Raw genomic sequence first — 14,445 nt, forward strand, 5'->3', positions numbered from 1 at the left:
GGTATCATAGGTTGGTTGGAAAGCTCATTTACCTATCACACACTCGACCCGATATTGCTTATTTGGTGAGTGTAGTCAACCAACATATGAATAATCCAACTGAGGATCATTTAGATACGGTGATCATAATTTTGATATATTTGAAGATGACTCCTGGTCATAAATTACTCTTCAGAAAGAGTGAGTCGTATAGTTGAGATTTACACAGATGTTGTTGGATCGCTGGAGACCGGCAAGAGGGGGTGAATTGCCTATCAACAAAAACAGCACCCTTCCCGTTCTTTCAACTCTAATTAAAAGCAACAATAATAGTAAATTAAATTAACAACTAAAAAGACGAGGCAAAAGATTTACTTGGTTACAACCTAGGTGGTTGTTAATCCAAGGACAATGAAAAAACTCTAAAAGATCTCCTTCGGTGAAGGCAAAGAAGCCTCTTACACTTGTTAATTGCTCAGATAATTGCTAGGAAATGAATACTGGAGTTGATGTTTATTTGATAGATCCAGAGGTCTTTTTATAGCCCCTGAAAAATCTTATCCATGGGTGGAAGACGCATTCAAAAGGGTTCAAGGCACCTTCAAGTGGATAAGGTTTTATCCTTAAACCAACAACAACAAACAGCTAATGTTGTTTGGTCAAAGGCTCCTTCAACGAGTTGAAGGCGCTTTCCATGGTGGGTTGAAGGCACCTTCTCACTGAAAGGCGAAAAGCACCTTTAACTCCAATGAAGATGCCTCTAGCAACTCCGCAACTCCGCAACTCCGCAACTCCGCAACTCCTTTTTGGCTCTTTCGCTACTCCATTTGCTTGGATGCTTTCGGCCCACTGGAATAGAGCTCACCCGAACCCATTTTCCGGCCTTCTCCTCGAGCAGACTTCCTCCCCGGCTTCTCGTCCCTCGGACTGTCGCGTGCATCCTTCTCGTCCGTCGGTGTACTCTTACGTAGCATCTCGTCCCTCGGATGCACCGAGCTCGTCGACTCTCTCCCTGTGCCATCCTTCTCGTTAGCTGCGTCTTCTGTTCGACTTCCTGTGCTCCTAAGTTCCTGCACACTTAGACACAGAGGTTAAAAACTCACAGGACCTAACCTGACTTGGTTGTTCACATCAAAACTACCATAGAGTTCTAACATATACAACTTAGGTAGGAAAACAGGAAGTTCAAGCCCTGGTGAAGATGTTTACTGACAGCTAAGCAGCAATCAATATAGCTAAAAAAATCCAGTGCATTATGATAGGACGAAACAAATCGAGATGAATAGTCATTTTATTTATGAAAAGGTCAACATAAGAATCATTCAACTTACTGGCATTCCTACAAAAGAGCAGTTGTTGATATACTCACCAAGGCACTTCCAAGAATCAGTGTCGATGAGTTGAATTCTAAGTTTGGTTTGTATAACATATACAACTTAGCTTGAGAGGAATGTAGAAACAGGAGATTTAGTTTCTGTATTTAGAAAAAATTAAGATTTATTTATTTTTAGTAGTACCAAATTTATAAAATTGTAATCAACTAATTGGTTTTCTTTCTAATTTGTAGATATTTAATTTTCTAGTTTAGTAGATATATACTCGATATATATTATGATGTAAATTTTTTCCTTGAGTAAATTTCTTCAATTATCAAAAACAAAAAATCGAGCACATAAGATTGTATCATTCCCAAGAATAATGCTCTTTAATCAGTAAAAAACAAAATTAAAAAGATAATTAAAACAAAAGCTGAATTGTAATTTTTTTATTTCCACTTGCCTAAATCTAAAAACACTAACCGACAATTAGAACAGGCATAAGTATATTCACTAGCAGTCTAGTCCACACAACAATATAATTAGCAATAACTATCACTTCTGTGAAGTGCGATTTGGCATAGAGAGGACTTCACTGGCAAATTGATTTCTCATTTATTTTATGCAAACTTCGAAATTGCAATGCTTTGATATCGAATATCGACCCCTTGTGAAGGGTGTATAGTGGTCTATAACATCTCTAAAGATCGATGTGTGTTTTGACATCTCAAATATAATTAATCTTCGACGAATCAGCTGGCCTTGCTCAATGCAAAGGCGGTCTTAGATCCAGACTGACGCCCCAGGTGCTTGCAAATGAAGTCACCAGCAGCCATAAGCTTCCTCAGATCCACATTGGTTTTTATCCCTAAACCATGTAGCATGTACGCTACATCTTCAGTGGCAACATTCCCTGAAGCTCCCTTCGCGTAGGGGCATCCACCTAGGCCAGCCACCGACGAATCCACTACACTGATTCCCATCTATAAAAGCAATGGACATGTTAAAAAAGTAGCCGTGGTTATCATCAGTGAGCCGTGTCAGTCCCGAATATTCAGGACTGGCTATGATGGAGGATTTTCACTTACTTGGAGGGCCACCAGAATATTTGGAAGCGCTTGGCCGTAAGTATCATGGAAATGGACAGCAATCTTGTCCACTGGAATGAGTGAAGTCACAGCTTCAAGCATTGGGATCACAGAACCTTCATGGCAGAAATATCCATGTTACACTAGCATCGAGTTTGAATTGATAGTGTGAATAAAACTACTACCAACACAATATAGATGTTTCAGGATCGATAGTCTTAATAGTAATTAAAATTTGGAGCTCAGCTCAAGAAAGCCAAAATAATTTACTCAATCTTAAGCACATCACAGAGAAAAGGAAAATGTTACCTAGAGTACCAATTCCAATGGTATCGCCGAGTGAGATCTCATAGCAGCCCATGTCATAGAGTTCTTTTGCCACATATGCCACCTTTTCTGGAGGCATTGGTCCTTCTGTGGGACATCCCACAACACAGGACACATACCTATCAATTAAGTGAGGTCCATTTGAGATGCCATCAGAAAATTAGTGCTGAATGCAAAAACAAAAAAGAACAAAAAAATATGGAACATAAAATGTGTCAAAAAAATTAATGACAATATTACAAATACCACACTGAGGACCCCGCCCTTTCCATTCAGAAAAGGGGGCAACAACCAATGGATTCACATTGCCACATAGCACTCTAGATAGTCAGTAGTGCATTAGCCTATCATCTTGAAACAAGAAAATGATGTGAATCTTCAAGCAAGTTGTTGGCAGCCAAATTCAAACAAGAATCTGGACAAACTGAGGTTCTCGAGAATATGTGGTCACTGGATTAGAATAGCAGTTGCACACAATATACATCTTATATCAAGGGGGGAAACACAGTAGAGACACCAGAATTGATGGCTAAGAAGCCGGAGCAAATGATAAACCACCAAGTTGGGAAAAATTAATCTATGACAAGTATGAAAAAAATGTGAAAAATGCTATCTAAATATTCTTTGGTTGAGATTCAGTACAATGGTAATGACACATAACTATGGATAGGGAGGAAGGTCGTACCCACGAACAGGTATGTTGAGTTCTTTTGCAGAAGCAGTAACTTCACGATAACGAGTAAGACTCTCTTCAATGCTGCAATTAATGTTTGACTTGGAAAAGGACTCAGAAGCTGATGCAAATATTGCGACTTCCTTTGCACCAGCTGCAATGGCTGCTTTAAATCCCTGAATATTCCTTGTGTAACTATAAACTCTTCCTCAAATAATGAGAGTGACCCAGCAACCCTAGGTTCAGACAGAAATTATTGAACTTACTTTTAGATTTGGAGTCAGGACAGGCAATCTGACACCATGAACATCATGAATTGCTTCCACGACATCCTTAGCATCTGCTAACTGCAGTGAAATACTCATCACCAAATTTTAAGGTTCAATATATCATGAATGACAAATCATGTGATTTACCTCAATCAAATATTTCAAGCTTTGAAGATTAAATTGCGAAATTAGATAAAGAATTCTTTATATAAGATTAAAACTATTCAATTTAAGAATCATTAGTTTATCTTGTCTTAACATTCTCTCTTGTTTATCACTTCATTAGAAGCAAACTTTTGTAAGTTCCTTTGAACAAGTAGATTTATGTTTTTTTCACTACTAACAATTTACAAGTTCAATAAACAACATATCGATTCAATAGGAACTGTTATTACCTGTGGTACCCATTTTGGAGAAACAAAGCTTGTGGCTTCGACAACAGATAAACCAGACAAAACCAGCTTCTTTATTAATTCAACTTTTACAACTGCAGGTATAATGTGCTTTTCATTTTGTAAACCATCTCTAGGACCAACTTCAACTATTTTCACAAATCTTGGCATGCCGCGAAAAAACTGCAGATGCATCATTTATCAGTTTGCTTGTATTTTTTTCTTGAATGAAAAAAAAAATTAAAACCCCAATTTATCTACGAAACACATGGGAAAAATGAATATTCTCCAGCATAAGTCCTACAACAACATTCTTCTGTTTCAAGGGAATGCCATTTCTACTCAAAGCATAGGATTACTCAAAAACATATTCTGGTATTGACACTAATCTCAACATTAAAATAAGCTAAAATTGTTCATTTTTCCATTACTCTTTATAAAGGAATTTTGCTAGCTAAAAATGCACATGCAAGTTATTCCAAGAGGACCCATTGAAAGGATTTGGCAGAAAACATGAGTCACAAAAACCTTGTTGAATACTGCTTGATTCTCATCAGCATGTGATAACCAAACCAGGGAATCTCTAGAAAATTTGTCTCTTGTTTGTGTCCTCCAGCCATAGTCTTCACTGAACAAAGAAGAAAGTGGAGAAATTAGCAATGACTTAAAACAAACAAAGAGGAGAAATTCATTTTGAACTATGATCATGAAATTTCAGAATAAAGTGGAAAAAGAAAACATAAAACTCCAAGACGAATAATGCAAGATTATATTTTATCTAAAAATGCTGCACCAGATTCTCTTATTTACTCTACTCAAGAAATTCTCGTGGATCACAATGGAACACAAGTGTGATAACATTTATAGCATTTGAAAGATAAAAACAAAATTGAACATTTGGTAACAAAATTATATTGCAATTGTTATTTGAGATTTAGATTTCTAATTCAGTAAACAAATCATCAAATTTCCTTTTGCACCTTTCCTAATTACATTTGACATGACATAGCTACTTTAGCACATGTAGAAAATTAAGATAAATGCAAAAAAAACCAAATAAAACTATTTATTAGAGATTTTCAAAAGGAATCATCTTAAATCATAATGAACTATAATTCAACTGTCAAACTTACCTACAACTGTTAGATGAGCTACACTCTCTGGCTTCAATTAGGCAACTACCAGCTTCGGTCTCATCAACCCTTGGCCTACAGGCAGTGGAAGTGCAACGTTGAAGCCTACCAATAATACTCAATCTTGGCATGTTATCAAAACCTAGAGGCTCCTCTAAGCTTGACATGTTTGCAATAAATGCCAATTATAAGAGCGCCCCTGCAAGAAGCAGTTGGTCCACCACCCTTAGAATTTAACTTATACAAAAATTAGTATGACAAAAGTTTTTAATGCACTTCCCAATAAAAGAAATCAATAATTAAACTAGATGATAATTACTTCCACAAACATTTTGTTGAAATGTATGTTCTTAAATTAGTTGATTATTATTCAAAAAGAAGAAGAATTACTATTCTACTGTGTTAAAATAACATCTCAAATTCTTGCTGGAAAAAATACAAAGGAGGAGAACATGACATTATAATACTGGTTTTCAAGAGAAATAAAAAAAAAAAACTAAGAATACAACTGAAGTCCTTTTGGTTATTGGCCACGTTTTGTCAAGTCTATAGATTCTTCAACAATGCCGGGAGCAATAAATGAAACGCATCTAATGTTTTTAAGAGTTAAAATTAGGGTGTCAACATGTGTGCGAGAACTTCACTAATTCAACAATATAACCAATGTAACGCTCCTATTCCTTATTCTTCTTCCCATTAGATTTAAATAATCCCAATGAACTAAATTTTGACTCAGTATGAAGGGATTGAAAGTATTAGCAGAAGGGTAACTCCAGACTTCAAAATGAACACGGAAATGCATTATTTTGTCATGCGCAGAACCTCATAACACACCATTTTATTTCTTATATTCGCCTAAAAACGAACATTTGCACATCGTTTACATTTTTCGCAAAAAAAAAAAATAAAAAATAAAAAAGTCAAAACTTGGCCCAGAAAAAGAAAATCTAAGTTTCATTATCGTGGAATCATCAGACAGGAACATCAAACCATGACGAGGGGGGACAAATAAGAAATTTTCCTGCTGACCTGCAACCAAAAGCTCAGAAGAGAACGAGTAAGGAGCAAGCAGATGAACCAAAGAGTCTCCTTTCTCAATTTCAAACAGGTAAAAGAGTACACTTCGATTGGAAGCGAAGCAAGCGATTCGGTCGAGTTGATTGTTAGGGGACCTTACACTATCGAGTTAGCCGACCGGTGCCTCGCCCTTATCGCCCACCTACAACTCCAATCGATGATGCCGCAAAACTCAAACGATCGATGGAGGAAATTGCGGAGGGAGGAAGGTGGACTCGCGTTAGGTGGGAGGAAAGGCGGAAGAGGGGACCAAGAACGCCCTATTTATTAGTGGGTCCGGAAGCTTAAAATTATCCGAACCGTCGATCCTGGACATAGGATTTAACGATTCCGTTGTGGGTCGTTGGTTTTTTCCCGATCCACTGTGGACTGGGGTGCACGGGACACCGTATTGGTCGCCTCCAGTTTCGCCACGTGTATTTCAAAGTCATCGGCTTTATAGTGTTCGTCATTTTTTATGTATTAACGACAACGAACATATCAAAACTAGCGAGGGTTTACCGGAGCAATTACGTGTTGGCAATTGGCAATTTTAAAGATGTTCTAGTAATTGAACTATTTTCATGAAGAAAAAACAAAAACGCAATCTTAGTTGGGGTCAACGCAATCCAGCTTTCCGGGGTTTAGGTAGAAAATAATTATTGACTTGGGTTAAAAGAGGCTTGTCATGGCTAACGTCTACCTACTACTATTATTATTATTAATTATTATTATTGACTAATCGAATTAATGAAATTAGTTAAGCTTCGGCCCGGGTACCACGGTTTTAATTAGTATTTTGATATCATCCTGTCGAAAACGCCATATCATTTTCTAGATCTGTTCAGTATAATCCGTATCTGATTAGAAATAACATGTTATGGCATGATATCACAAAGAGTTCCGTTATCTTTAAAATGAAACAAATTTCATTAAAAAGACCAGAAAAGGAGCAAATTTCATTAAAAATATCATAGCAACTCTATTTTTTTTTTTATTCTTAGGGATGGAAAACACCTCCACCATATTAGTCAATTGGTATAGGTCCTAAATTATGTAAATTAAAAAAATATTTCATTAAAAATTTTATCCCGAGAATACCCTTTAATTTCAAGGCTATTGTAACAATTACCATATAATTACTACACTGTTATTTTTTACTTTCAGCATTATTATAGCACTACAAGGTTAACATGTAATAACTAATATAATATTTTTTTAAGTATTGTAGATAGTTATTTAGTAGCTTTTACAACTATTTTAAAGTAATTTTGATGATGTTAAACTAATTATGATCAAGTTGATAAAGAGTATTATTGATATAATAGTATTCAAAATTTAAGATTTAGAATTCAAAGTTATAATATTTAGGTTTAAAATTTAATTATAATTGTGTGATAACTATTTAGATAATTGCTACAACTATTTTAAAATAATTTTAATATTTTAATGAAGTTTAAATAATTTTGATTAAATTGATTTAAAAAATTATTTTAATATAATAGCACTTTGTATAAAGTAATTTTGATTAAAATAATCAATTTTTCATGTTAAGATTTTTTTTTTATATAATTTACATAATTTAAGAAACCCATTTGATGTTTATTCATTCATTTACAATCCACATAATCCTTGCATTCATAATTTACTCTCTTAACTCGTCTTCAACTTCATTAATATTTTCTGTTGTCCTTGAGCTCACCTTGTAATAGGCTCTTAATCGTCCTATATCCTTCATTGTTTACCTATGAAATCGACCTCATATCTAGCTCCCCTAAAGTATAGCTCAATAGGAAGTTTTAGGAATCCACCTCATATTAGCATACAATATCAGACTATGTGAATCAAGGAAATCAGATCAGATTATATAGATTGGGAGATTGGATCAGTCTATGCAGATGAGAAGGTGGTATATGACTATATAGAGGGACACAAGATTGAACTATCTGGATCTAGAGATTAAATCCAAGTAATGAGATGAGACACAGGATGTAACACTATCTATCATTTGAGAATCTTAACCAACTGACATAGATCATGACCGACACAAAAAGTCAATCAAAGAGGACATACTATGAATAGAAATCTACATTAGATGGATCGTAATCCTAAGTTCATTCATTTTCATTTTAAGAAAATGAGAGGAGACAATCTACTATTTGGATAACCATTAAGAATCGTTACCGTATCATAACATTGCAATTTATTTAATGACTTGCAACAACCATTCTTATCATGTCTCATCTTCAAACAGAACAGAGATATAGAATATTGACAATAACATTCATTAAGAAAGATTTTAATTGCATAAATTCAGAAAAAGCATGTACAATTACTTCTGATAAGAAAACAAATTATACATCAAAGTATGAGAAGGAATCAACAGTGGAGTGGAGTATAAAATGAGGTCATCCAATTTAAAAGCAATAACACCTCATTTTTCTGGCTGAAGACTGCTTGATGACTCTCCAGCTGCTGGAAGGCCTGCTATTTCTCTCAATGGCTTCCACACAAACTTTCTCCTGCACTCATCAAATATCATTAATTAGCCTGGTCCAAAACAACATAAGAGAGAAATGCAATCGAGCTCATCAAATGAGGTGGTCAAGTTTACCAGTTCCCACATTCTGCTATGACCTTAACTTTTGGACGAAGGGTTGGAAGCAAGGCAAGGAATTGCAACTCGGCCTTGGAAAGAACCTATTTTTGGAGAATTGAATTAAGTGTGTTCGTTAATTGATCTGTATTTATAGTTGACAATGATGGAGCTATGCATCTGTAGTCAAAGAAAGCTAAACCTTGGCTTCTATGATCCAGAGAACAAGGCCCTTGTCATCAGGTGACATCAAGGAAAGCCTGTAATCCACTTCAGGTGGGAAGTACCATCTTGATATGGGCTGTTTTCCTAGATGAGGCTGCATGCAAACATTTAGTGAGCTAAGCATTTATGCATAAGTATTCAATTCTTAGAAGCTCAAACACAAATAGACAGTACTAGGTCAGATTCTAAACATTGCCACCCTCATCATGCCCATCATTTTAAATGTTTTTATACATCTTCTAGCAGAGATGATTAATAGGACAAGTATTGGTAAAGATCCTGCATTGCGCAAAGCACTGTTTCTATCATTTGTTATTCAGTGATTGCCCCCTAATTTGGGTAGCCTAAAGACTCCTGGAGAAATACAGTCCGGAAATCCACGATCTTGCATTTAGTTGGAAGTGTCTAGCTTATTTTCATGTCAACAGGACAGATTGAAGCTAGATCTAAAGCAGACAAATTTGTTGAACAGGTTGATGGTACAAGAGGTTAGATTGTGGCATCTGCTAAGTTTGATTGATCATGTCAAGCAAATGGAGTTGAGTGTTAACACTGAAGAAGCCATTTAGTCATCTGATTTACTGCCTCTTGAAGATGAAGTTGCACAATTGCAACAAGTGCATATTCAGTTAAATAATTGTTATATTGCTAAAGAAACGCCTACAAAGTCAGTTCATTTCTTCACCCAGAAGGCCTGGTCAGATTCCAGGTATAGGCTTCAATGGTACGTTTTTCATAGTGCCTTCCCTTCCTAGTGTTGTGATTACAAACTTAGAGCTTGTGCTGATGGATGGCAGACTAATCTTATTGATCATGTGAAAATTGAATAAAAAGCTTGTTTTAATCAAATTAAAAAGCAGAAAGACGTAATGGAAACCATGGTAAGAGGAGAGTACGGACGGGGCAAACGGGGTGGATCTTTGTGAGGGTGGACTCGAGGTCGCCGAGGCCGCGGGCGGTGAGGTCGAGGAATCGGTAACCCTGGTACCGCAGGCGATTGAGGTAGCGGCCCTCGTACCCGCCTTCGTGCGGCGGGTATATCGCTAGCGCCTTGTGCTTCTCCACGTCCTCCAGCCACCGCCCCAGATCCGGCAGTATCAGGTCACCCCCGATCAGATCCGCCAGCCCGCACCTCACGCCCACTGCCGCCGCCGCCACCCTCCTCCGCCTTTGCTGAACTCCACTCGCCGATCGAAGCGGCGTTGCCAGGTGAAAGGCGGTGGCCGATGACGCCATCCCTCTCTCCTCTCGTGCGGTTCGGTTTCTCGCAGGATAACCAAGCAGTTTCTTTTGTGGCTTGCGATTTGCGAAGTAGCGCCTTGTGGCGGGAAAGGGGATAAGATGTGGGCCGGACCCGGCCCAATTCCTTGGAGACATTCCATAGCACCGCCCATTGAGAAACCTAGGAAATCACAGGGCTAAAGTGAAAATAACCCTCGTCCTACATCTGGATGGCGATCGCCGAGCGCAGAAAGGCAGAACCCTAGCGGCGGCGGCGAGGCGAGAGGGAACGGGAGAAGCGTTCCTGGAATCTCTTGGGATGGGGTTGGGTTGGAAAACCCCATGATTGATGCTTCCTCTCCTCTCCTTTCCTCTACGGATCAATAGAGGATCGGTTGGAGATTGTCAAAATTGGTGTCTTCCAATTCCTCCCATTCCGATGGTTTCCATGAACTCCTCCCCTTCCCTGGAGAACCTTTTATCTGCGACGAGGACGACGCCGGTGATATCTCTTTGATTTCGACTAAAAGGGGAAGTATTTGATTTTTATTGTTTCAGGATCTGTTTTTCTTCTAGTAGTTTAACTTTGAAAGCTGATCTCTTCGATTGGTTATTTGCTTTTCTCAGATCTATATGGATCTACAAAAAAAATTCTTACCATGTCCTGCGGAGGATAAAAAACGCATTTTTTTCAGGCTTGCTTAGGAAAATTTCTAATGCGGAAAACATTTCAATTTTGTTTTCTTACTTTTTGTTTGTTTGTTCAGAGAGTCTTACTCATCACCTGCGTTAAAATCATAATTTCCATTTTTTTTCTCTCCCTCTCTCGTTTACTTTATGAACTTTGGCAGGATGAAAGCTTTGGATATAACAGGTGGATCGAAGTGTCCAAATCTACGGCAATTCGAGAAACTTGCACTGGAAGTGAAAACCCTTTGCATAGCTTTCATGAGTTGATCTGGAATCATAAAGGGCGACTAAATTTTGTCTGTTCATGTATTAGCTCGTGGCCACGAAGCAAGGTACTGCTTATTTCTGTTCTGATGGCTGAGAAATTGCGATAAATTTCTTAAATCGTTGATAAAAGAAACTGGAGTAGAGTAATCTCTTGCTGATCACAGGGGAACAGTGGTATGGCTGCTCCGCTGAATGACGCATCAGTATATCTGCCCGGTTTATCCCAGAACGTAAAAAATTAATTTTTTCCCTGGGCTCAGAGCCATGAGGGTTTCTCAGTAGATAATGGAAATGGAACTGAAAATAAAGCCACTGCTACTAGTTATATCGGTTTAACTGAGTTCTATAAATCTAAAAATTATCATTCCTAAATTTATAATTTAAATATTATTTTTTAACTATCATACTAATCCCTTGTTTCCAAATACATCCACCAAACACATCCCGATGCTCTTAGAGCTCTTCCGTAGAGCCCATTGAGGTGGGAAAGGGCGCTCCTTTGTATGTTTTTTTAAAGGACTGTTGTTTATATTTTCAGTAAATTAAAGAAAAATTTTCAATTATAATTTTAACTTTCAGTCTTTAAAAAATTTTGTTTTCATTCTCATTATGCAATTTTTTCATGCAAATATCATTACTTAATTATCCTCTTGTTTTTTTAGGTAAAAAAATTTAAAAATGAGTATAATTTTTTTTAAATTTAGTATTTTAAATTAAAATTTAATATATTTTTATTAAAATTCAGCACTTTAAATAAGAATTAAGTATATTTCTATTAAAATTGATTTTTCATATTTTTTTTTATATTTTTTTTCTATTTAATATAATTTTTTTAAAATTGTAATTTAAAAAAAAATAATATATTTTCTATTTAAATGAATATCATTTAAAAAAAAATTAATATATTTTTCATCATTAAAATAGAAAAAAATATTAAATTTGATAAAAATTATATTGAATTCTAATTTAATGTGTTAAATTTAAAAAAATTATATTCATTTTTAAATTTTGTATATCTGAAAATATTAAAGATAATTAGATAAATTAGTGTTTATTATTTTGGAGAGAGTGGAAATAAAAATTTTGAAAAATGAGAATTAGAATTACATATAAAGTTGAGTTTATGAGTGGGAATTGTACGTAAATTTTTATTATTAAAATAATTTTTTTTAATATTAGTAAAAACTAAGCTGCCTAAATTTTTTTTATTATTTTAATATTAAAATAATATATATTTTTTATATTTGTAAAATAATAAAAATATGAAAGGAATCTTATAATTATTTCATTATTTAATTAAGAGTTTCGAAAAATTAATAATTAAATTTAAATAAAAATTTAAAATTAAATTATGTTAATGTTTTTTTCATATTAAAAATAATAAGAAAATTAATTATTAGAATTATTAATAATTTTTATATTTTTAAATTATTAACTTAATTTGTACAAATTGCTATTTTTACCGTCTTAATCTCTATCAGTTTTTTTATCAATATTTTTTTTCTTTGTTTTATTTAAAATTTTTGTTATACTTTTTCTTCTCATTTTTTTATTTATTTTAAATTTTTTGCATATAGATATAATCCTATTAATTCATCTGTATTTTATTTATTTTTAAAAAATTACAATTTTATCTAATCATTTTATATTTTATCGGTTATTTAATTAATTTTTCTAGTGATATAAAATATTTTCGTTACAAACTAATTAAAGGTATAATTAATAATTTAATTTAACAGTTTTCAAATTAAAATTTTTATGTATTATATTTTATTATTTCTTGGATGATATAAGATATTTTTAATATATTTATAAAGAAAAAACTTATTTTATAATATTTTTATGTATTAATGTATTATATTATATACATAATGCGTGTGTAATGATTAGTATATAACGAAAGGTGTTGGATTTATAAAAAAAAATGTTGAGAGACACGTGAGCAGTCTTCATATTTTTTATTTTTTATAATATTAAAATATTTTTTATTATTTATAAAAAAAAAGTATAAAAAATAAATGAAATATATATATATATATATATATATATATATATATATATATATATATATATATATATATATATATATATATATATATATATATATATATATATATTTCGTGTTGACCTTGGGACGGATTGACTGGGACGCTAGGGGAGTGTAATTGTCTTTTGCCACCTGTGGGCAGTGTGCGTGCTTTTCAAGGCATGAATATATTCTCCTATGTGTCTCATGAAAGGGTCTTGTCAGGAAAATATTCCTGATATTATACCTTAACAAGATATGCATATTTCTGACGCGACAGTAGAAGTTTTTGCCGTACGATCTGTCTATCGCTCATACTTCGTGTCAGCAGCACTATCTCCTAAAAGGATGTCGAGAGATACTACAGTGGTCCCGTTGTCGAGTCGAGCGGGATAGTCGCTCAGTTGGGACTTCGCTCCGTTCGCGTCCAGGTCTCGCTGCTTGGCCGAGTGCGGTAATCGCTCGATCAGAACCCCTCCACTCTATTGATCTTAGTGGCTCCCTTTTGTGATGATTTTGTATCACCTACCTTCCTCCCGTTCGGACAGGATACTTGGTCTCCCTTGAGTGACGTCTTGTTGTTTCGTGTCGAGCGTCGGCTCTTTTGCGCATCATCCATGTTGGACCGCGTTGACTGGTTAGAAGGAGAGTTGAATAGCCCTGCATAAATTAAAACACAACCTTTTTTGAACTTTTAAAAGAATATTTGCATATAATTAAATAAAGAAAGCAATAAACTAAAAGAAGAGGTTCACAAACTTGACTTGATTACAACCGGAGAGGTTGTTAATCCAAGAAATGAATCGTACACTAAAAAGATCTCCTTCAGACGAAGAAACTTCTTACAGTAGTGAAAGTGCAAAAAAGAGAAGCTAAACTAGAAATGGAAGCTCACAAGTGTTGTATTGTTAATTCTTGTTCTAATTTGAAATTTCTGGACTAAAACTATATTTATAGCCTTGGTCGGGGCGCCTGGAGGGTTTTAGACGCCTGAGAGGGGGATAAAGTTTTATTCCCTTCGCAATGAATCGTGGTCAAACACGATCCGGTCAAAATTGAGTTCCGAGTGCCCAGAATCACTCCGAGCGTCCGGACTGGTCCAGGCGCTCGCCAGTCCGGGCGCCCGAACCACTAAAGTCAACTTAGTTGACTTTTGGTCCGGACCTTCTGCTCCAGTGTTGCTCGTC

General features: G+C 35.2%; 2 protein-coding genes and 1 long non-coding RNA gene across 5 annotated transcripts; 1 reads left to right on the forward strand and 2 right to left on the reverse strand.

Moving 5' to 3' along the window:
* Positions 1-1,817: 1,817 nt before the first annotated feature.
* Positions 1,818-6,486, reverse strand: LOC122035027 (hydroxymethylglutaryl-CoA lyase, mitochondrial-like). Of its 3 annotated transcripts, none has more exons than XM_042594389.1 (9): positions 6,355-6,486; positions 5,178-5,376; positions 4,573-4,672; positions 4,048-4,227; positions 3,650-3,730; positions 3,396-3,559; positions 2,693-2,829; positions 2,384-2,499; positions 1,818-2,278 (listed from the first exon to the last, which is right to left on the reverse strand). In XM_042594389.1, exons 2-9 carry the CDS (start codon positions 5,342-5,344, stop codon positions 2,048-2,050), a joined length of 1,176 nt encoding a protein of 391 aa, XP_042450323.1. In that variant the 5' UTR covers positions 5,345-5,376; positions 6,355-6,486; the 3' UTR covers positions 1,818-2,047. The 3 variants fall into 3 exon arrangements, with proteins under 3 accessions (XP_042450323.1, XP_042450325.1, XP_042450324.1); XM_042594391.1 differs by having other exon boundaries at positions 6,350-6,486; XM_042594390.1 differs by lacking the exon at positions 6,355-6,486 and adding an exon at positions 6,207-6,343.
* A 2,034-nt stretch (positions 6,487-8,520) lies between these two features.
* Positions 8,521-10,342, reverse strand: LOC122033301 (NAD(P)H-quinone oxidoreductase subunit N, chloroplastic-like). Its single transcript, XM_042592312.1, has 4 exons — positions 9,955-10,342; positions 9,032-9,148; positions 8,848-8,933; positions 8,521-8,755 (listed from the first exon to the last, which is right to left on the reverse strand). The coding sequence occupies exons 1-4, from the start codon at positions 10,288-10,290 to the stop codon at positions 8,668-8,670; spliced, it is 627 nt and encodes a 208-aa protein (XP_042448246.1). The 5' UTR covers positions 10,291-10,342; the 3' UTR covers positions 8,521-8,667.
* A 17-nt stretch (positions 10,343-10,359) lies between these two features.
* LOC122033302 lies at positions 10,360-11,491 on the forward strand. The gene is made up of 2 exons (XR_006126487.1): positions 10,360-11,297; positions 11,397-11,491. It is a non-coding gene; the product is annotated as an uncharacterized LOC122033302 (long non-coding RNA).
* Positions 11,492-14,445: the final 2,954 nt, after the last annotated feature.

This window comes from Zingiber officinale, chromosome 11B, assembly GCF_018446385.1.
Source record: "Zingiber officinale cultivar Zhangliang chromosome 11B, Zo_v1.1, whole genome shotgun sequence".
Taxonomy (NCBI): domain Eukaryota; kingdom Viridiplantae; phylum Streptophyta; class Magnoliopsida; order Zingiberales; family Zingiberaceae; genus Zingiber; species Zingiber officinale.

Bases quoted from the DNA above. Each gene is read 5' to 3' on its own strand.
- LOC122035027 (XM_042594389.1), bottom strand. From the start codon at position 5,344: ATGTCAAGCTTAGAGGAGCCTCTAGGTTTTGATAACATGCCAAGATTG. The intron at 4,228-4,572 runs GTTTTTGTGACT...ATGCATCTGCAG, and splicing joins ATCAAGCAGTATTCAACAAG to TTTTTTCGCGGCATGCCAAG. The intron at 2,279-2,383 runs GTAAGTGAAAAT...TTGCTTTTATAG, and splicing joins ATATTCTGGTGGCCCTCCAA to ATGGGAATCAGTGTAGTGGA.
- LOC122033301 (XM_042592312.1), bottom strand. From the start codon at position 10,290: ATGGCGTCATCGGCCACCGCCTTTCACCTGGCAACGCCGCTTCGATCG. The intron at 8,934-9,031 runs GTTTAGCTTTCT...CTCCAAAAATAG, and splicing joins TCTGGATCATAGAAGCCAAG to GTTCTTTCCAAGGCCGAGTT. The intron at 8,756-8,847 runs GTAAACTTGACC...TGATGAGTGCAG, and splicing joins ATAGCAGAATGTGGGAACTG to GAGAAAGTTTGTGTGGAAGC.